The sequence below is a fragment of the Pogoniulus pusillus genome, chromosome 34 (genome assembly GCF_015220805.1).
Source record: "Pogoniulus pusillus isolate bPogPus1 chromosome 34, bPogPus1.pri, whole genome shotgun sequence".
NCBI classification, from domain to species: Eukaryota; Metazoa; Chordata; class Aves; order Piciformes; family Lybiidae; genus Pogoniulus; species Pogoniulus pusillus.
In genome coordinates, this window is record NC_087297.1 from 11753444 (window position 1) to 11774911 (window position 21468).

At 46.5% G+C, this 21468-nt stretch overlaps 1 protein-coding gene and 1 long non-coding RNA gene across 6 annotated transcripts in view; one reads left to right on the forward strand and one right to left on the reverse strand.

Moving 5' to 3' along the window:
- LOC135189789 (uncharacterized) overlaps positions 1 to 21468 on the forward strand; it is a 122724-nt gene that overhangs the window by 69218 nt on the left and 32038 nt on the right. The window lies entirely within an intron of this gene.
- The window catches only part of TOX (thymocyte selection associated high mobility group box), a 232783-nt gene that overhangs the window by 18765 nt on the left and 192550 nt on the right, over positions 1 to 21468 (reverse strand). For all 4 annotated transcript variants that reach the window (XM_064170508.1, XM_064170507.1, XM_064170511.1 and 1 more), the window contains exons 4-5: positions 19924 to 20202; positions 13587 to 13817 (exon numbers count right to left, since the gene is read on the reverse strand). In XM_064170508.1, coding sequence (XP_064026578.1) covers positions 13587 to 13817; positions 19924 to 20202 — 510 coding nt within the window. The remainder of the gene's footprint in view (positions 1 to 13586; positions 13818 to 19923; positions 20203 to 21468) is intronic.

The following is a 21468-nucleotide window of genomic DNA, read 5'->3' on the forward strand; positions in this document are numbered from 1 at the left end:
AATATTTTAAAGAAAACATTATTTCAACTTTGAAACTCCCTTTAAGCACCCAGCAGTACTCAGGAAACAATATCCCTCATAGCATCTCGGGTGAAGCACAGGGTGTGCCTTCAAATGGGCCCTTTAGGGACAAGGAGAGGCAGGTGTGGGCCTCTCCACTGGATTTCACTTGTGAGATGAGATAAAATCCTCTGGGAAAGAAAAGAATATATAGAAAGACATTTCTGTTAAATGAAGGAGGAGATGATGGCAATGGCATCCTGGGCTGGCTCAGGAACAGTGTGGCCAGCAGGACAAGGGAGGTTCTTCTGCCCCTGGACTCAGCACTGATCAGGTCACACCTTGAGTACAGTGTTGAGTTCTGAGCTCCTCCATTCAAGAGAGATGCTGAGATACTGGAAGGTGTCCAGAGAAGTGCAGCAAGGCTGGTGAGGGGCCTGGAGCACAGCCCTGTGAGGAGAGGCTGAGGGAGATGGAGGTGTGCAGCCTGCAGCAGAGGAGGCTCAGGGCAGACCTCATTGCTCTCTACAACTACTTGAATGGAGGCTATAGCCAGGTGGGGTTGGGCTCTTCTGCCAGGCAACCAGCAACAGCACAAGGGGACACAGTCTGAAGCTGTGGCAGGGCAGGTCTAGGCTGGATGTTAGGAGGAAGTTGTTGTCAGAGAGAGTGATTGGCATTGGAATGGGCTGCCCAGGGAGGTCATGGAGTTGCTTTCCCTGGAGGTGTTGAATCAAAGCCTGGCTGGGGCACTTGGTGCCATGGTCTGGTTGATTGGCCAGGGCTGGGTGCTAGGTTGGCCTGGATGACCTTAGAAGTCTCTTCCAACCTAGTTGATTCTGTGAGTCTATGGCAAAACTCAGACCAGCCAAGAGGTTCTCTTCCCCAGGTAAACAGTTGGGGGCAGTTGCAGAGGCCTCATGGAGCTGCTAAGGGTAATAAACGTTACTCATTATTCCAGTCTTGATCCCATATTGGGCTAATTAACTTCTCAGGAGCATGGAGCTATTTCTGTGCCATTTCCAATCACCAAACTATTCTAAATGCAGCATGTGCACCATCTCCTAATAAAGAACTTGGAGAGTCGCTTCAGTTTTGCCCAGATTGTAAGATCAAAGATTATCTGCAGGGTTAAGCAGGACCTCGTAGCACTACAGTAATGTGATGCTAGAAAAGCACAGAGAGAGATTTGGGGTGGAAAGTTCCCAGGAGGAGAACCAGCTTCTGACCCTAGCTAATGCCTTGCTGTCAGCCATGTCATTGGCAGATTCAGGAAGCAGTCTTCTCTTTGCAGATATTGTCATGAATTCCTCACTACTTCATATTTGGGTTTTCTTTGTTTGTGTCTTGGTGGTCTTTGCTTTTTTCTTTTCTGAAAAGCTAGAGTTAGGAGTCATGCAGGCATCTTCCATTTATCATCCAATCATAGAATTAACCAGGTTGGAAGAGTCCTCCAAGATCATCCAGTCCAACCTTATTACTCAGCCCTATCCAGTCAACTAGACCATTCATGTAGCTATTCAGGACTGACTCTTAAATCTTTCTTATTGCAGGAGAAAGCTTAAAAGACATCCAAATGGAAGGGTTGAAGTAAGAGAGACAAATAGAAAGAGTTACTTTTTAATGCTGTTATGTTTCACCATTTTTAAGTCATAAACCAGAGGTTACTTCCTGTGTCCATGGGCATTTGGGATTCACAATGCAACCTAAAATGGAACTGCAGCTTTGAGTCTCTGCTGTGCACTTCTCCAGCCAGAGGCACAACTTGAGCACCTGCAGAAAGCCTCCATGAAGAGACTAAAGACTATTCATCCTTCCCCTCCCACCCCACACTTTACTGAGTGGTTCAAAGGTAAAACGATGGGCAAAGCTGTTTGCTACAGATTTGGGCTGTGTTTTGGAATTCCACAAGTGAAAAGCATCCAGGCACATCTCCCCAAAAGGATAAACTTGAAGTGATCTCTCTTGATCTCGCAATGCACTAAACCCAGTAGAACCTAGAATTCAGAGGGCTTGGCAGCACACACAGTGGCAGGAAGGATCCAGTCCACCACCATTTTCATAATGAATGTGCTCACAAAACATTTTTCTGTTCAACTGAGCCTTTGCTTTCAGAGGCAGAGCAAACCTCAGATACAAGCTGGCAAAACTCAGAGGCTGCCTAAAAGGATTAAAGAGTTTTGCTTCCCAGGGACTGAGGGGAATGGAACAAAGCTAGAAATGGGTAGAATCAGACTGGATGTTAGGAAGAAGTTCTTCCCTGTGAGAGTGTTGAGAGCCTGGAAGGAGTTGCCCAGGGAGGTGGTGGAAGCCTCATCCCTGGAGGTGTTTAAAGCCAGGCTGGATGATGCTCTGGCCAGCCTGATCTAGGGTAGGGTGTCCCTGCTAACAGCAAAGAGGTTGGAACCAGATGATCTTTGTGGTCCCACCCAACCCTGACTGATTCTATGATACTATAATGGAAACAGAGAAGCCTTAGGTTTCTACAACTGTAAATATAAAGACAGAGGGGGGGAGGAAGATTGGTTTTAGCTGTGCAACTGTATCTGCACACCCTTGTAACTTCTCCAGATTAAGATAAATATATGGTGTTGGCTGATCTCCCACAGCTTTGCTAAAGAAAGAAACAAACAAATGGCAGCAATTTGCTTTCTGAGTCGTAATCGCTGCTGATTATTAGGGAAATGTACTGCCTGTTTGGAAAATGAATTTAAAACACCACCACCCCCACCCCCCCAAAAAAAATATTACTCAACAATCTGTTCCCAGCTGCTGAAATGAATTTTGCTTGACCTACAGAAGAAAGGCTAAGTTCCAGCGCTTCGTGCGCGGCAATCGTTCCGACAGCCAGCCTGGCAAACGGGGGCTGAACAAAGAAATTTACACAGAGTAATGATCTGCAAAAGATCACATCTCTGCTGCTTCTGCACTGGGTTTTATTTTGCATTACACAAAGAGAGAAAATAGACACTCCTGCTGTGCTCCTACAGTCAGGGTATATTTGAAAGAGCCCTCCGGGACCTGACTTTTCCCTCAAACAGTCATATTTTACAAGGTTAACTCAATAATATGAAGCTAACCACAGTCCTGTAAATCTCCATCTAAAGCATTACTGCTTCATAGGAACTTCATCATACAAACATTTAATTCATGGGATCTTAGAATGGTTTAGGTGGGAAGGGATCACAGAGCTCAGCCAGTTCTAACTGCCCCGTCATAGGCAGGGACACCTCCCACCCACTAGAAGAGGTTGCTCAAGGTCTCATCCAACCTGGCCTTGAACTCCTCCAGGGAGGTTGTGGAGCACAGAATCACCCAATCGAAGATCACCTTGGGTGATTCTGTGTTCCACAACCTCCCTGGGCAGCCTTTGTCAGTGTCTCACCACCCTCACTGCAAAGAATTGACTGACATCCAGTTTCAATCTCCCCATTCCTCCTCACCCTGTCACTACAAGACCTTGTCAGTAGTCCCTACCCAGCCTTCAGATCCTGGAAGGCCACTCCAAAGTCTCCTCAAAGCCTTCTCTTCTCCAGGCTGCACTGCCCCAACTCTCTCAGCCTGTCCTCATAGCAGAGCTGCTGCAGCCCTCTCAGCATCCTGGTGGCCTCCTCTGGACTTGCTCCAACACTTCCATGTCCTGTTTGTGTTGGGGGCTCCAATTATTTCCTACCTCTACATCTAGCAGGTTCACTTAATGCATTGCCTTGTCCTCTTTCCTTGAGTCTTCTGGAAAGTCACTAACAGTCAACTGAACACCATCACTACCATGGTAATGTAATAGAAGCTCATTATAGTTAAAAAAAAAACCTTACTGGATGGGGAAAGGTTTTTGATGCTCTGCTTTGTATTGGCCAGAACAGTCCCTGCAGATTAAGCTTGGTCAGCTCACCTAGATTCATCCTTGTAAGGACATTGGCATATCCTCTAAAGACAACAGTTTAAGCTCTTACTGTCTGCATGATGTTGTGCTTTTGAAGATGCCCACTGCTTAGGTCAGCATACAAATGAGTTGATGACCCTCATGCTGGTTTTGGGACATAACAGAACATAGGGAAAAGTTCCATTACTTTGAGGGTGACAGAGGACTGGACCAGGCTGCTCAGAGAGGATCACAGAAGTGATGGGTTGGAAGGGACCCAAGGAGATCATCAAGTTCAACCCCCCTATCAGAGCAGGACCACACAATCTAGCACAGATCACAGAGGGATGCATCCAGACAGGCCTTGAAAGTCTCCAGAGAAGGAGACTCCTCAACCTCTCTGGGGAGCCTGTTCCAGTGCTCTGGGACCCTTACAGTACTTTACTAGGTTGGGAAGTCTCTTCTCTAGAGATATTAAAAACCCGCCTGGATGTGATCCTGGCCTTGGTGGCCTTGCTTATAGGGAGGCTGGACTTGATGATCCCCAGAGGTCACCCCCAACCCCAACCATCCACAGAATCACAGAAACATTCAGCTTGGAAAAGCCCCTCAGGATTACCAAGTCCAACTTATACCCCAGATCTACAAGCTGAACCCTAAACCATAGCCGCAAGCACCACATCCAAACCACTTTTAATCACATCCAGGCTTGGTGACTCAACCACCTCTCTGGGCAGCCCATTCCAGTGCCTGACCACTCTTGCTGGGAAGTTTTTTTTCCTAATATCCAGTCTAAACCTACCCAACTGCAGCTTGATTCTGCAGTTCTGAGAAATTCTGGTTAGTCCTGGCTTACACTAAAAATCAGGGTAAGTTCTGCCTGGCTGGGGAGTGGCTCATTTTCATGAGGAACAACAAGGTCTGGCTGTCAGTATTTTTCTCTGAAGGCAAATGAATGCAGTTGTGGGCAGAAGTTCACTGCCTTTGTGCTGGACTGAACTTGTACTGAGGGCTTAGAAAGGGAGGACAAGTGAGGAGCATCCTCAGTACCTCTAGCAGCACCTCTAAAGGTATGAGCAAGCTCCCCCTGCCCCTCTCAACCTATTTTTGTTTTCTCTTTTCAGCTGTTAGAATGTTTAGCCCTCAGGTTTCAATAGTTTGGTGTAAGTATAACAAAGCTGCATCCTTGAAGTCATAGAATCAACCAGGTTGGAAGAGACCTCTAAGCTCAGCCAGTCCAACCTAGCACCCAGCCCTGGCCAATCAACCAGACCATGGCACTAAATGCCCCAGCCAGCCTTGGCTTCAACACCTCCAGGCATGGCGACTCTACCACCTGCCTGGGCAGCCCATTCCAGTGCCAATCACTCTCTCTGCTAACAACTTCCTCCTAACATCCAGTGCTTTTGGGGAAGAAAATGTCTTGTGTCATCATGCAAGTAAGCTCTAGAAAATGGCTAAGCTCTTTGGAGCTTCTTGCTTAAGACAGGGCCAAATGATGAGCCACCTCATTGCCAATCATTTCACATTGTCCCTGTAAGCAGAAGCAGGTTTCTGTTCTGTTGCTTTAACTCCAGTGGCAATATTTAGTTTTATTTTTAATGTCTCAGAAATCTTTCAGAAGGTCATTTTCCCCTCCTCTGCCAAGCAAGCAACAAATATTTAATAAGTAACTTGTCAGCAACATGGACTTACAGAATTAAGTCATTTCTACCTTGCTTTAATTCAATTACCATGATAATTGAATGCCAACTGACTGTCATTCAGGCCATAAAGGCCCATTCTGATGCAGCAGCAAATTTGTTTCCTTACACAATGTCTTATTTTTCTATATTGTCCCAGTTGTGGAAATTGAATGTTGGCAGAAAGAACAGTTTGTCTATGCAGGGTGGGTCAGCATCATATATGTCTATTCCCTTCAGCTTGTTGTAGCCCAAACCAGCAAGATTACATTCGTTTGTCTGCAAATGGAAGCTGCCTGCATTATTTCCCTACTGTGCTCCACGAATGCAAATTTACACAGGCTAATATCTAGGTTCATAGTTTATTGTTTAATTACATCTCCAAAGTGCACCCAGTAAGGTAGCTCCAAGTTCTCTAATGCTGCTCAGGAAAATGTGAAGCAATGCAGAAGGTATTTTCTGAAAGAAGTAAGCATGAAGCTCTACCTTGTGTGCATAAATAGAATCACAGAATCAGTCAGGGTTGGAAAGGACCACAAGGATCAGCCAGTTCCAACCCCACTGCTGTGGGCAGGGACAACTCACACTAGATCAGGCTGTTCAGAGCCTCATCTCATCCAGCCTGGTCTTAAACACCTTCAGGGATGAGCCTTCCAACACCTGCCTGGGCAACCCCTTCCAGGCTCTCACCACTCTCGTGGGGAAGAACTTCTTCCTAACATCCAGTCTGAATCTGCCCATTTCCAGCTTTGTTCCATTTCCCCCTGTCCTATCCCTACCTGACAGCCTAAAAAGTCCCTCCCCAGCTTTCTTGTAGCTCCCTTAATATACTGAAAGGCCACAATGTGGTTACCTGGGAGCCTTTTGCTCTCCAGACTGAACACCCCAACTGCCTCAGGCTCTCCTCGTAGCAGTTGTTCCATAAGTACATAAGGTAGCATTTGGATTAGGGCACTGGGGAAAGAAATGCCCTGGGCTCCCCCATCGCTAACCTAAGAGCTTGGGACCAGCCCCCTGGCCACTGCAATGACATTCTTCAGCTCAAGTGCTGAGAGGCCTGGAGCACAGCCCTGTGAGGAGAGACTGAGGGAGCTGGGGCTGTGCAGCCTGCAGCAGAAGAGGCTCAGGGCAGAGCTCGTTGCTGTCTGCAGCTCCCTGAAGGGAGGCTGTAGCCAGGTGGGGTTGGGCTGTTCTCCCAGGCAACCAGCAACAGAACAAGGGGACACAGTCTCAAGTTGTGCCAGGGGAAGTCTAGGCTGCATGTTGTTAGGAAGTTGTTGTCAGAGAGAGTGATTGGCATTGGAATGGGCTGCCCAGGGAGGTGGTGGAGGCACAGTACCTGAAGGTCTTCACGCAAAGCCTGGATGAGACACTTAGTGCCATGGTCTGGTTGATTGAATAGGGCTGGGTGCTAGGTTGGGCTGGATGAGCTTGGAGCTCTCTTCCAACCTGGTTGATTCTGCAATTCTATGGTCATCACAAGAACAAAAAGAGGCCCCCAAACATCTGCAAACTTATCTTCAGTTTTGAGTATCAGATGCTAGTGGAAGAAGGCACCACTGGCCACAGCCCCCTTTGATACTAGAGACTTGGAAAGAGTGAGCTGACTGACTGATGATGCTCCCAGGAGAAAAAAAGAGGCTTTCAGAATATGTGCCTCAGGTAGCCTGAAAAAAAGCTTTGTGCCTCCTAGCTGACAAAGAACCAGGCTTTACCTAAAGAGCTGGTACAGGGATGACAAAGGAGGAGAAGCTTCCACTTTATCTCATGGATGTCTCTTTAGAGCTGACACTTGCAAGCAAATTACATTTGTCTTTTAAATGTGAAATTGCCCACATTCGTTCTGATGGCAGCATTCCAAACCTTTCCCAAGCCAGTGCAGGCAAAATTAGCAAATCAAAGAGCACTGTGACCCATTTTGTCCTTCTGGTCTCCACAGTGTTACCACCCATGGGAGCGTCACTTTCACAGGCTCTGGTTACAGGAATGGCATCTGATAAAATACAGTAGGCTGCAATCCAGAATTAAATTCCACTTTCAGACTTTTCATTCCTGGCTCTACACAGCTATGCTGATGGAGAAGACTTGTGTTTTTTTCCAAGGGGGAGACATATCTCTAGTTTTAATCTGCTGGTTCTGCAGCAAAGGCACCTTAGAGCTGCACACACTCCTCTGAAATACAAAGAGAGATATTCCCACAGGAGCCAGGGGTAAAAAACAGCCCCAGAATTGCTTAATGGGTACTGAAATATGTTACCATTTGATTTTTAATCTAGGTACATGGAGAAACAGAAAGAGGCCCAGGGCTAGCTGTATGGCTCAGCAGTCCCTTTGACTGTAGAGCATGAAAAAGACACTGATGACATACTGGAGGCTTAGGGGAAGGAAATAAATCCATCTCTCTGGCGTGCAGGGGAAAGATCACAGGCCAGGTTCAGCTCTAGCACAGAGTGAGACTCGATGGACATCACTGGGAATTGCAGCCATTTAAGCCAGGCCTAAACTTGACCTCACAGGCTTGATGCTTGCAGGAGCAGGACTGTATATTTGGTACTTTAAGTGCTGTGTCCAGTCCTGGACCCCTCAATTCAAGAGAGATGTTGAGGTGCTAGAAGGTGTCCAGAGCAGGGCAGCAAGGCTGGGGAGGGGCCTGGAGCAGAGCCCTGTGAGGAGAGGCTGAGGGAGCTGGGGGTGTGCAGCCTGCAGCAGAGGAGGCTCAGGGCAGAGCTCATTGCTGTCTGCAGCTACCTGCAGGGAGGCTGTAGCCAGGTGGGGTTGGGCTCTGGTGCCAGGCAAGCAGCAACAGAACAAGGGGACACAGTTTCAAGTTGTGCCAGGGGAGGTCTAGGCTGGATGTTAGGAGGAAGTTGTTGTCAGAGAGAGTGATTGGCATTGGAATGGGCTGCCCAGGGAGGTGGTGGAGTCACCACCCCTGGAGGTGTTGAATCAAAGCCTGGATGAGACACTTAGTGCCATGGTCTGGTTGATTAGTCAGGGCTGGGTGCTAGGTTGGCCTGGATGAGCTTGGAGCTCTCTTCCAACCTGCTTGATTCTATGAAAACAAATGACACCAAACACAGGCTTTCTGTGGTGATTATTTGCACTTGCTGGTATCATTTTCTTTAAAAATAAGGATATGAGCCTGACTGGAGTGCAATAATTGGGCTTAAATCCAGTTTCACACACAAGTGCTTTAAGCTGTCCTCCTATGTAGCTCAAACATATGGATAAAGGGTGGGGAAGAAGAATGAGTAGAATGTGAAGGCTATGGACCTGTTGTAGCAATTCCAGAGAAAAGCACAACAATGCTGGAATCCCTCTGCTTTTGGATCCATTTTGGTCTGACTTGTGGGATCTCACATCCCAAGAGAAGCTTTGGAGACATAAAGTGTCCAGCATTACTTGTAAACCCCCTCCTGATCCACCTTGGCACAGAAGAATCTGCTCTTACATCTGAAACACCCCAGTGCCCAAAAGTAAAACTTATAAACCATGCTATGTTATTTCTCATGCCCAGATCAGCCTGGGTTATTTTTAGTGACCAAAAGAGAAAGCCTTGGAAGCTTATAGGTTACAGCCAAAATGGTAACAGCATCACAAATGTTGACACTAATGCAGGAGGACTTCGGCGAACTTAAGCATTGGTAGCAAACAACCCAAGTTCCATCAGATGTTAAAGAATAAGCTACAGCTTTTATCTAGAGGGTCTTTGAGCACCAATGAGGAGCAAAATGAGTGGATTTTGTGAGCTCTGAGGATTTATCTGCTGCCTCCTAAGTATAATTCCAGCTCTTCATATCCCTGCTGCTTCTAATTTAGCAGGACAGGCTCATAATTGAAGCAAATTAACTATTTACACTTGCCACTTCTACCAAGGGAAGAGGACACATCAGCAGGAAAGAATGAGTGGGAAATTAAATCCTTCCCACTTGTGTCAGATCTGCCCTTATATAAACACATTAACAGTAATTTCATGAGGCGTCAAACGTAGGAATAAATACTGAGGGATAAAATAATGAGGTGTTGCTATTGAGCTGAACTCTTGCAGCTAATATTGCTGGGTATGAATGATGCAGCCCAAAAGAAGGCATATGCTACAGCACTCAAGCAGTTGCTTCACCAGCTTCCTCTGATGCTTGAGCTGTGGGTTCTTTAGGTGAACCCATCCTCCTTCGTGCAGGGCAGGTCTAGCATTGAAGCAAGCACACCTATGCAGCTCTGCATGCACATCTGTGGAGGGGAGCAGAGCTCTGCAGAGGGACCTGGCCAGGCTGGATGGGTGGGCAGAGGCCAATCGGATGAGACTGAACAAGGCCAAGTGCAGGGTTCTGCGCTTTGGCCACAACAACCCCAAGCAGCACTACAGGCTGGGGCCAGAGTGGCTGAGAGCAGCCAGGCAGAGAGGGAGCTGGGGGTGTTGGGAGAGAGGAGCTGAAGAGGAGGCAGCAGTGCCCAGGTGGGCAGCAGAGCCAATGGCATCCTGGGCTGGCTTAGGAGCAGTGTGGGCAGCAGGACAAGGGAGGTTCTTCTGACCCTGTGCTCAGCACTGCTCAGGCCACCCCTGGAGTGCTGTGTCCAGTTCTGGGCTCCTCAATTGAAGAGAGATGTTGAGGTGCTGGAAGGTGTCCAGAGAAGGGCAGCAAGGCCGGGGAGGGGCCTGGGACACAAATCCTACAAGGAGAGGCTGAGGGAGCTGGGGGTGTGCAGCCTGCAGAAGAGGAGGCTCAGGGCAGAGCTCATTGCTGTCTACAACTACCTGCAGGGAGGCTGTAGCCAGGTGGGGTTGGGCTCTGCTGCCAGGCAACCAGCAACAGAACAAGGGGACACAGCCTCAAACTGTGCCAGGGCAGGTCTAGGCTGGATGCTAGGAGGAAGTTGTTGGCAGAGAGAGTGATTGGCATTGGAATGGGCTGCCCAGGGAGGTGGTGGAGTCGCTGTGCCTGAAGATGTTGAAGCAAAGCCTGGATGAGGCACTTAGTGCCATGGCCTGGTTGATTAGCCAGGGCTGGGTGCTAGGTTGGCCTGGATGAGCTTGGAGCTCTCTTCCAACCTGGTTGATTCTATGATATGCTAAGCTGTTGATAGGAGGCCAGATTAATTCTTGCTAGAGTTCCAGTGAAGTCACTGAAGTTACACCAGGGATTAATTCTGCTGAGTGCTGAGCAGACATCCCAGCCTGTCTTTAGAATAATAGCTCATTGATTACAGTCTGTGGCTGAAGTTTGAAAGTTACACTAATGTAAACAAGAACATTTTGTTTGTAATTTGCCACATCTATTGCAGCTTTACTAGGACTCCAATTAGAAACTTAAGGTTCATTTAGTACACACACATCTGGTACTGATTTAAAATGACTTTCCTTTTTCATCTCAGGACAGAAAATGCCCTAAGTAGCCTTTTTACCCAGTTTGAACCAGCATTCTGTCTGAAAGCCAGAGACTCAACCATTTAGCATGAGGAACCCTCTTTCCTGGGGGCTATTTTCCTCCTCCTTGCAGTAAAAATGTGTGCAAAGGGCACAGGTGTACATAAATAAGCTATAAAAATGGGATGCACAGGAGTATAGTACAGGCTATGGAGAAATTAGTGTTTGTGGTCATGAGAGGAACTAGAGAAGCCACTGAAAATATCCCTGTGCTGTGGCTACAGTGCTGAGGAGGATGTACCTCAGTGTACTGTTGCTGCAGCTGCAGCATGGGCAGGGACACCTCACACTAGATCAGGCTGCACACAGCCTCATCCAGCCTGGTCTTAAACACCTCCAGGGATGAGGCTTCCAACGCCTCCCTGGGCAACCCATTCCAGGCTCTCACCACTCTCATAGGGAAGAACTTCTTCCTCACATCCAGTCTGAATCTCCCCATTTCCAGCTTTGTTCCATTTCCCCCAGTCCTATCCCTACCTGGCAGCCAAAAAAGTCCCTCCCCAGCTTCCTTGTAGCCCCATTAAGATACTGAAAAGCCACAATAAGGACACCTGGGAGCCTTCTCCTCTCCAGTCTGAACAGCCCCAACTCCCTCAGTCTCTCCTCATAGAATCATAATGCTCTGGATCTGAAAAATAAGGCCTTTAAAGTACAGGCTCCAGTCAGTTAAGATGTCTTGTAATCATTAGTTTGGACTCTTAGATCCCTAATGAAACAAAGGAGGAGTTTAAATTTATTCTAGAAAATAGGGTTGCTAATTTATTTCTTTTGGGTTTTAAATAGGAACTATCTTTTATTCTTCCTCTGCTGTGCTGGATTAGAAAGGGCCTGGGCTTGGAGCTTCAACAATCTGCTTAATAGATGATAATGAATAGGCAAAACAAGTCAAAGAGCAACAAAGCTCTGCTAACTCAAACTCTTGGAGTAATTGGCTTGCAAATGGAGTTGTAGCCATTCTTTTTGCATGGAGATGTCACGTGGATTCCATCACACATCCTTCTGCTCTGCTCTGACTTCAATTAAGGGCAACAGAGATAAGGAGAATAAATATTTTTCTGCCATTGCAGTGTAGGACTTATTCAATTATTGCTTTCAACCACAAAGAGCAAATCCAAGTTAAAGCTGGAAATTAGGGGGTTTCTGCACTGCACTTCAATGGAATTCTGTGGGGAGACTTCAGTTCTCTGCTGGTATGGCTAAGGACATGCCAAGCCCAAAGGAAATGTGTATTTTATAGTCTTTTAGGTTTATCTCCATGATACAGTCTTGAACTACTCTTCAACAGTTGGACTTCATCTTAGAGGTCTTCTTCAACCAAAATAATTCTATGACATAACCTTGGTCTCTGCTGGATATAGGAAAAAAAGGGAGAAGGAAAAGACAGCCCAAGAAAATAACCCAAATATGCCATTTCTTTGATCCCTTACACAGGAAGTTATCTTTCCTCCAGTTAAACCTCCCAAACGCTGACCTTATTCAGCCATGGATACCAGGCAGAATCATTTTGGTTCTTCAGCCAGTCCAAGGTTTGGATCCACCTGTGCCAACCTCCCTGCAGAACCAAGGCCTTTCTATGGAAGGCAGAAGCAACTATGGGATGTGATTTCCACAGCCCACATGTATGCTGGGAATATCCCAGAACACTGTTGATTTGTCAAGATCTATCCTAGAGCCCATCACAGGCTCACAGCATGTCAGGGGTTGGAAGGGACTCAAAGAGATCATCCAGTCCAACACCCCACCACAGCAGGACCACACAATCTAGCTCAGGGCACACAGGAACACATCCAGACAGGTCTTGAAAGGCTCCAGAGAAGGACACTCCACATCCTCTCTGGGCAGCCTGTGCCAGTGCTCTCGACCATTACAGTAAAGAAGTCCCCCCTTGTGTTGAGCTAGAACCTCCTGTGCTGCAGCTCACATCCTTGTTCTATCCCAGGGAGCAAGTGAGCAGAGCCTGTTTCCCCCCCACCTCCTGACCCCCAGCCCTCACATGTTTATACACATTGATTAAATCCCCTCTCAGTCTTCTCTTCTCCAGACTAAGCAGCCCCAGGTCCCTCAGCCTCTCCTCGTCAGGCAGTGCTCCAGTTCCCTCATCATCCTCATAGCCTCCCTTGGACTCTCTCCAGCAGATCCCTGTCTCTCTTAAACTGGGGACCCCAAACCTAAACCATTGGGTCAACACACCTCTAATTCCTCCCATAAAAACCCAGTGGGCCAGGAGAAGATGTGAGCTCAGGTCCCTTCCTGGCATCATGGGACAGGGGACCACATGCACCTGGGAGCTCAGATCTATGGAAGGTCCCACTGCACAGGTGTGGCAGCCAGGTCCTCTCACACAGCATAGTCATAGAGAGAGCAACAGCATCACAAAATCTTAAGCCCACCAATTTTGGCATAAACCAACCCAAAATCTTGTGGCAACCCCAAACCTAGAAGAACAGAAGAAATGAAACAACACTCTCCTCAACCCAGCCCCTCTGAATCATCTTAAAAGGAGATGGCACATATTCAGCTTTCATCCCAGCAAGCAAAAGCAGCTGCCTACAGTGCTTAGATGACCCTGATAGCACCTCCCAGAAACAAAGCCTCTGAGCTACAGCACATTTTGTACCTGTTTTTGTTCTTCTCCTAAGCCATCCCACATTGAAGCTACAATTTTAGAGACTTCACCAAAAGTAGCATTGGGGTTTTGGCCTTTGATGGCTGCTTGAGTGTCCCGAAAGAACAATGCATAGGCAGACACAGGCTTCTGTGGCTCATTTGGGTCCTTCTTCTTCTTCTTCTTGGGAGTTTTGGGTTTCTTTCCCATATCTGAAGCAGGTCTCTTCTCTCCACCATTGACCTGCAACATAAAATCAGAAGAGTGCTATAACAAAAGAGGCTAATTTCATTCAGTCCATTCGTTGTCACAGCTTCTGTGATACACAGAGAGTTGGGATACTGCAGACATCCTTGACAACACCCCACACAGGAAAAATCCCAAAGCATTCCAGATGAGGTAACTTTTGCCCTCAAAGTGCTTTGTATTTTGCTTTCATATCATTGTCATGATCTCATTGATAGCTCACCTGGTCATCTTTCCACCTCTTCTAAGTTTTACTGCTAATGGCTGTAACATGCATACCATGAGGAAATTGAAATGAGTTTCATTACAGCCTGACCACCAGCTCAGCCATGTGAAACACCTACAGACAGCAGGGAGTTGCCATTTCTACCTGTCCCTCATCCTCACCCTTTCCCCCATTGCTCAAATCAATGTCTACTGCAACTGGTGGGACACCTTCTAGGGGCTTTGAAGAGAATCTGGTAGTGAATGAAATGATTCAGGTAGGAGACATTCCACTACACATCTCCTAATTAAAGTCTGAAGAAACTAAGCTTTCCCAGTAGCTTAGGTGACTTTCTTGTGGCCTTTCAGTATCTGAAGGGGGCCCACAAAAAGGCTGGGGAGGGACTTTTTAGGATCACAGGGAATGACAGGACTGGGGGGAATGGATCAAAGCTGGAGGTAGGGAGGTTCAGGCTGGCCGTGAGGAGGAAGTTGTTCAGCATGAGGGTGGTGAGAGCCTGGAAGGGGTTGCCCAGGGAGGTGGTGGAAGCCTCATCCCTGGAGGTGTTTAAGGCCAGGCTGGAGGAGGCTGTGGGCAGCCTGCTCTAGGGTAGGGTGTCCCTGGGCATGGCAGGGGGGTTGGAACTGGCTGATCCTTGTGATGCCTTCCAATCCTGACTGATACTATGATTCAGTACAGATGGTTTAGACTCCTTTGGACTGTCTGTTCTAATCTACCAGGATTTAGCGGTGTAGTTTTTCCCTTCACTCATATAAAAGCAATGTTCCCAGTGCAGAGTAGTTTTGGAGCAATGAGATTTAAAAGTTGTCTGTATACTAGGGTACCACATTAAACTACCTTTAAACCAGGTGATTTGCTGAAGGAACTGGTGTGAGAAGACTTTTGGCAAGCTGTTGTGAGAACAGCTCTAAACCCTTATTCTCCAACCTAAATGATCAAGAGACTTCCCAACTCCACTGTTAAAAAGTGAATGCTCACAGGGGAAATTCTGTTTGTCTTCTATGAAAATAACCAAATAAAAAGAATACCAGAATTCCACTCCTAATAACCTTGCAAATGGCTGAGATGATGGCCTACCTTATGCTCCCATCAGTCTATCAGCTTCATAGACTCCACTCCTAACCACCAAAGCAGAGACAGATGGGAAATAAAATAAAAACCATATATATTCTGCTTGTGCCTCAAAATCCCTGGAGGTGTAGTTAGCTCATGGTAATCCACCTCCTGTCACAGCTTATTGCTTAATTATGGTGATGTATTTAACTTATTTATCACAAGAAAGCAATAATCTTTCACTTAAAAAAAAAAAAAGGTGTGCATTAACCACGTTGCACACATAATAGATCACAAGAATATCCAGAGCAGGATTTAAAACTATCAAGGAAGGCACATGGTTGATATCTAAACGTCCCCTGAGAAGCTGGAAAACGTCTATAAGCATGTTTAAAATAAACTGCAATGGTACCAAAGCCTTTAATGGAGCTAGGAGAGCTGTTTGATGCACACTATCTTGCAGTAATGGCTGTAGTTTAAAATAGATTTTAATCAAGCACCATCTGCATAATAGGCTGAGCAGACAACAGCCAATTCGACTTATAACTCTTATCATATAAAGTCAATATTGCAAAGCCTCCGCCGCATAAAGAGAGTAAGCTGCAGCACTCCTCCAGCCCTCCTCTTCCTGCCACTTCATTCTTCCCCACTTCCCTCTAACAATCCATTATTTGAAAGCCTCTCCTAAGTGACATCCACGGGAGCGTGGGAGGAGCTCTGTTACCCAGCTATGGACAAACGCACAGGCGCAAACCAGCAACGCTTCCAGCGGCTCACAGCTGTGCGGGGCCGTGACTGACTGCAGGGTTAATGAGCCAACGGCATGAGTGGTGGCAAGCACTGCATGGATGCAGTGTTCCACTGGGGAGGTGGTCAGAGTAAAGCCTGTGGAAAGTGGCCTCTTGGTTTGCAATTGCTTTTATAGTTACTTACAACTCCTGGGTTTTCATTTCTCCCTTTAAAAACCTATCTAACCATAATCCCACGTGCTAGACTTAGAAGAATTAAGGAGAGAGAGGGCCCTGCACCACTTTTAGCTTTGGTCTGAGCCTACATTTCATAGTTCTATGCTTAGAAGCTTTCTGATAGCCTCATAAAAATACTACTGTGGTCACTGATCTTATGGCCAAGCAACCTCAGCTGTCTTGCTTTGACAGCAACAGTGGGTAGGGCATCTGTGCCCCCTAGAATGCAACTCCTTCCCTTTTTTCCTTCATGTGCAAGGCAATAGATGGTATTTAAAGTCAGAGAAAGTCTGTCTGAAAGAGCCTTTATGAGAATGAGCATTGCCAAAAGACATTTGGAGGCTGCTGCCATTAGTTCTGTGTGTTGGATAAGGCTTTGACCAATTGGAGGATTTGCACAGAATGAGCATCCAAGAAGTTCAGTACATGAACAACTGCATCAGTTTGGGAAGTTTCCTTATTACTGGCATTTGGAACATGTACATGAAGCTGAAATGGTCCTTTCCTCCATGCATGGCAATCAGTGGTTCAGCAGGGATACAACTGCATTTCTAGTCCAAATGTATGCAAGATACACATTTGCTCATACCTGCTGTCATCCTCTTTATATACTCAAGCAAACACGAAGAGGACATTTAGAGTGTCTGTATTTTGTTTCTGCAGGTAGAACTAGAGATGCAGCTGTCAGAGACTGCTCTACCAAATCTGCTAGAAAAGGGCCAGTGGCTCCTCCTTCACACATCAGGCTGGGTGTCCAGTGGCTACAAACTGAGGGGGGAGGACATCTGACACTGAGCTGATTTCCCATTTGAAAAACTGTCTTTTTGGTCAGTGTGGGTACATAGGCAAAGTTCTCCTGATGGTTAAACAGGGAGAACATCACTGTGACTATTAACAGCACAGTGAATTCAGAGGGAGGTGATTTTTTAACACAGTCCTCGTGGCAGGAACATCTTAGCAACTTCATGAAGCTGCTCAAAATGGTGAACTCCAGCAGCTACGACACGACTGCCAACGCATGCACTCCTACTGAAGGACTGCCTAAGGAGCTCTGGCCCTGCTCTAGACCAAGCAATAGCACACATCTGCAGGAGAGGTCATAAACCAAAGGGAACACTCCAAATTTACCAGTTATATTTGGGCAACAGATAAAGGATCTCACAGGAGACAGAATTGCTCTTCTATCTCTTCCTGTCCCCATCCAGTGTCTTCTGTTGTGGGAGGGAGGTTTCTGGTGTGAGAACCACCCTTACAGGGCTATCCTAAGCAGCTCTGAGAGAATGTCATGCTGTAGCTGCAGGGCAGAAAGATCTCCATGGAAATCTGGGCTATTCTAACCATCTAGACTCACCCCACTGTGGCTTCCAGGAAGAGCAACGGGATAGAAAGATACACAGAGAGGGTTAAATCATGAACTACAGCAACACACTAACTTTTAGGCTGATTATTCAGGCCCTCCTGTTTTTTACAGAGAGAACCACAGCAGAACCACTGCATCAGATCAGGTGTGCCATGCCATTGCCCATCTCCAATGGTGGCCATGAAGACCTAAGAATCATAGAATCAACCAGATTGGAAGAGACCTCCAAGCTCATCCAGTCCAACCTAGCACCCAGCCCTATCCAGTCAACCAGACCATGGCACTAAGTGCCCCAGCCAGGCTTTTCTTCAACACCTCCAGGGAAATATCACAGAAGACAGCTATGGCATCACCTGCACCCCCCCCTTCAAACTTTCAGTTCAATAACTGGAGATCAATTTAAGCCTTCTATTATTAATAATCAAAGTTAATATCCCTGAAAATATTTCTCTTAGCAGAGAAATGACAGCTGTGGAATTTTAAGGCAAGGCATCAGCTTCAGCAGAGCAAATTTAATTCTGTGCTGTGCATTGTGCCTTTTCCTCATCTTTTTCTGCCTTGACTGAGCACGAGAGAACGTTAAAGAGAGCTTCCCAAAACAACCTGGCTTGTTAAAAAGCTTCACACTATATAAACAGCCTTCCACAGGAAAAAAAAAAGGACCAAATTGGATTTGTTCTGAAATGCTTAATTATTTCTTTATGGCTTTACAGCTTGAGATGTAAAGGCCTGGAACACAAACCCTATGAGGAGAGGCTGAGGGAGCTGGGGGTGTGCAGCCTGCAGCAGAGGAGGCTCAGGGCAGACCTCATTGCCATGTACCACTACCTGGAAAGGAAGTTGTGGCCAGGTGGGGTTGGTCTCTTCTCCCTGACAAACAGCACCAGAACAAGGGGACACAGTCTCAAGTTGTGCCAGGGGAGGTTTAGGCTGGCAGTTAGGAGGAAGTTGTTGTCAGAGAGAGTGATTGGCATTGGAATGGGCTGCCCAGGGAGGTGGTGGAGTCACCATCCCTGGAGGTGCTTAAGCAAAGCCTGGCTGGGGCACTTAGTGCCATGGTCTGGTTGATTGGCCAGGACTGGGTGCTAGGTTGGACTGGATGAGCTTGGAGGTCTCTTCCAACCTGGTTGATTCTATGAGTACTGACTGCCCAAACCCACAACCCTACACTTCTGCTAGCACCCAAGTGCTGCAGTGAATAAACACCTGGAGAATGAGAGTTCACTAATTGGCATATTAGACAGAAGCAGGAAGGGTGCCTTAATTACTTGAGTGGATGTTGTCTCCAGACATTTAAAGCATCTTGCACACTCCCACCAATATATGTAAAAACATTAGCAAAGCAACAGGAGCAGCACAAAAATTGTTCTGACAAAGTAAAGGCTGCTCAGAATTATTTTTACATAGCTGCATTCTAAAGCTTCCCTCAGTAAGGAAGTGCTCATTTAAAATGTATGAATTATTCAGTAATTTTGCAACCCAAAAGTTTGTGAAATCAGGGAAGAGTCCCTGGAATAAAACTTTTGAAGTAGAATTTATTCAACAATGTAGTAAAGCATACGTCTCCAATTACATGATTATTTTATAGCTTGAGGCATGAAAAAACCAGCATCATTTGAAAACAAATCAGACTTACATTTCTTGCCCTGGATTATACCTCCTCAGTGACTCAAAACATGTTTGCTTCACATTCCTCTCAAGTCTGCAGCTTTCCCCCACAAGACATGGCCATGGTACACGCTGTAACAGGACTGCTCTTTTGTAGGGAGCATAAAATAGAGCTAGAGAGGCTCTCCATTTTGGTGTGCTCTATTCCTGCTTTGTGCTAAGTCTCAACCTTTCTGTCTCTCTCTGTCTGAAAGCATTAAGATGATGTACTTGTGCATTTCTGGGGAGGCTTTCAGGACCTGGGGTGACTTTCACGTGCAAAAAGCTGCTGTGTAAGTTGACTTTTACCCTTTGAAGAAATGAATCATGCAATGACTAATATTACTTCATGCCTGTAGTGACACTGAAACGCAGCTTAGAAACGTGCTGACGGAGCGTTGCCACCTCCCCAAGTGCAAATGCAGGGTAGGTCTTCAAGGTTTTCATGGTGAGACTTTTTAAGTTCACAGAGGACCTTTCTGTTCTGGTTGCTGTGATGTTCTGTTTCCTCACCCTGTGACCAAGTGGCAAACGCCAGCAGATATTGTACAGACTGCTCATACCTTTTATGGTGGTAACTTGATCTTTAACTGGGAACAAACATCTCCTCTGTGCAATCCAGAGAGTTACAGGGTTCCAGTTTGTTCTCACGAAGAGGAATGATGTCATTTACTCGAGCTGCCTGAAGAATTGACTGGAAACTCTAAGTTCTGCGTTTGTAACCCTTTGTTCACTCCATTCAACCACCATCAACGTATCAAGTGTCACCTTAATAGCTGCAGCCATGTGATTCATTTAGCAGGTCCTAAAAATATCCACCATTTTGACAATAATCCTAGCATCTAAGCCTACCTTAGAGCTATCTTCTCCTTCATCTTCATGGACTGAACTGGATGGTGAAGGAGTTGCAGATTTGCTTCCAGGTGGAGAGGGCGAGTTGTGAGGAACACTGTTTCCACCCATATTCAAACCAAGCTGTGCACTGAGCTGGGACTGGTTAATAGTAGTCAGCTGCCCGTGCTGCATCATTCCTGGCTGCCTAATATCTGCAGCTTGAACCCTTGGCCTCATGGTTGCCATCTGAGGATGGGAACTATACTGGGCTCCTTCTGTATTCCGTAAATCTTGCATCTACAAGAGGAAAAAAACTGTATTAAGCATATCACTAACAAAGTGTTCTGTTCCTTTGGAGCTCGGTTGGCCTGGTCAGCTCCATCAGGCTTCAAAGAGACAGCAAGAGCTTCAGTAAACAGGTAAATACTGCAAATAAACAGAGCAAGGATATGATTGACATTTGCATAGCACTGACTTTCATAAACTGTTCAGGCTGCAGCCTCAGCCCATGGGAACAGCAAAAAGGCACCGAGAGCTTGTTCCTTCGCAGGGGGAACAAAAGGGCACTGCTTTCTGTAACCGCCTGCAGAGCGCTTCAGCAACGCTAACAAACAGGGACAGGTTTGTGCTCTGCACCAGACCACAGCCCCAACAGCCTCCAAATCCAAGACAATTGCCAGACCCTGCTTTCCCTGTTAGGATTTTCCTGCGTGCAAGCTGGCAGTCTGGGAGCTCCATTTTTCAGAGTTTGAGTATCCAGTATCAGGCCCAAACCTATTTTGTGCAGTGCTGCCCAAGGAGATCCTGGAATTTTTCAGGATTCAGACTACTGACAAGAAGGCTGCATTGGTAGACTGATTAAATGATTTCTGAGTTGATCTGCTGCTAAGAGATACATGAAGAGAAAGCTGGGAAACAGCAGGATGAATCCATTGTGCTATGTGGGTCACTGCTCCTCAGCATTAACGAGACATCACTATTTTAATGCGAGCAACAGATTCGGGCTCTGCAAGCATAAGAATTAAAAGCACTGGAGGATGAAACTCCTTTCTTGTCCAGAGGTCAAATGCACCACACGCACAGACTGCAGCAGATTGCCTGTAACATCTCTTCAGTACACTCCTAGAGAAACATGACAAATAGCAGAGAGCAGCAGGGAGAAGCTCAGACTCAGGCTGAGGTGTTCTGGGGGTGATTTCAAATCGAAGTGTCAGTTCCGAGCTGGAACGCAGCAGATACAGTTGTCTTTCCCTGCATCAGACAAACAGGCCCTGGGTATCGAGTGGGATCTGACAGGAGCTACCATTGTGGAGTTCCATTATGATAAGGACACGTGTTAATGGTTCAATACATTAACATAACCACATTTGTTCTACTGACAGTCTTTGCTAGCTGTGGCACCTGAATCGGCTCAAGATCACTCAGAGTTTTTTGTTGTTGGGTTTTTTCCTTCAAACTTTGTATAGCTTGTGGCTTCTCTAACCTCTCTCTGCCTCAAACACACACTCCTATCTATCACAGCAATCTGTAAAGTACCTTTCCAGCCCAGTAATCACAGGAAAG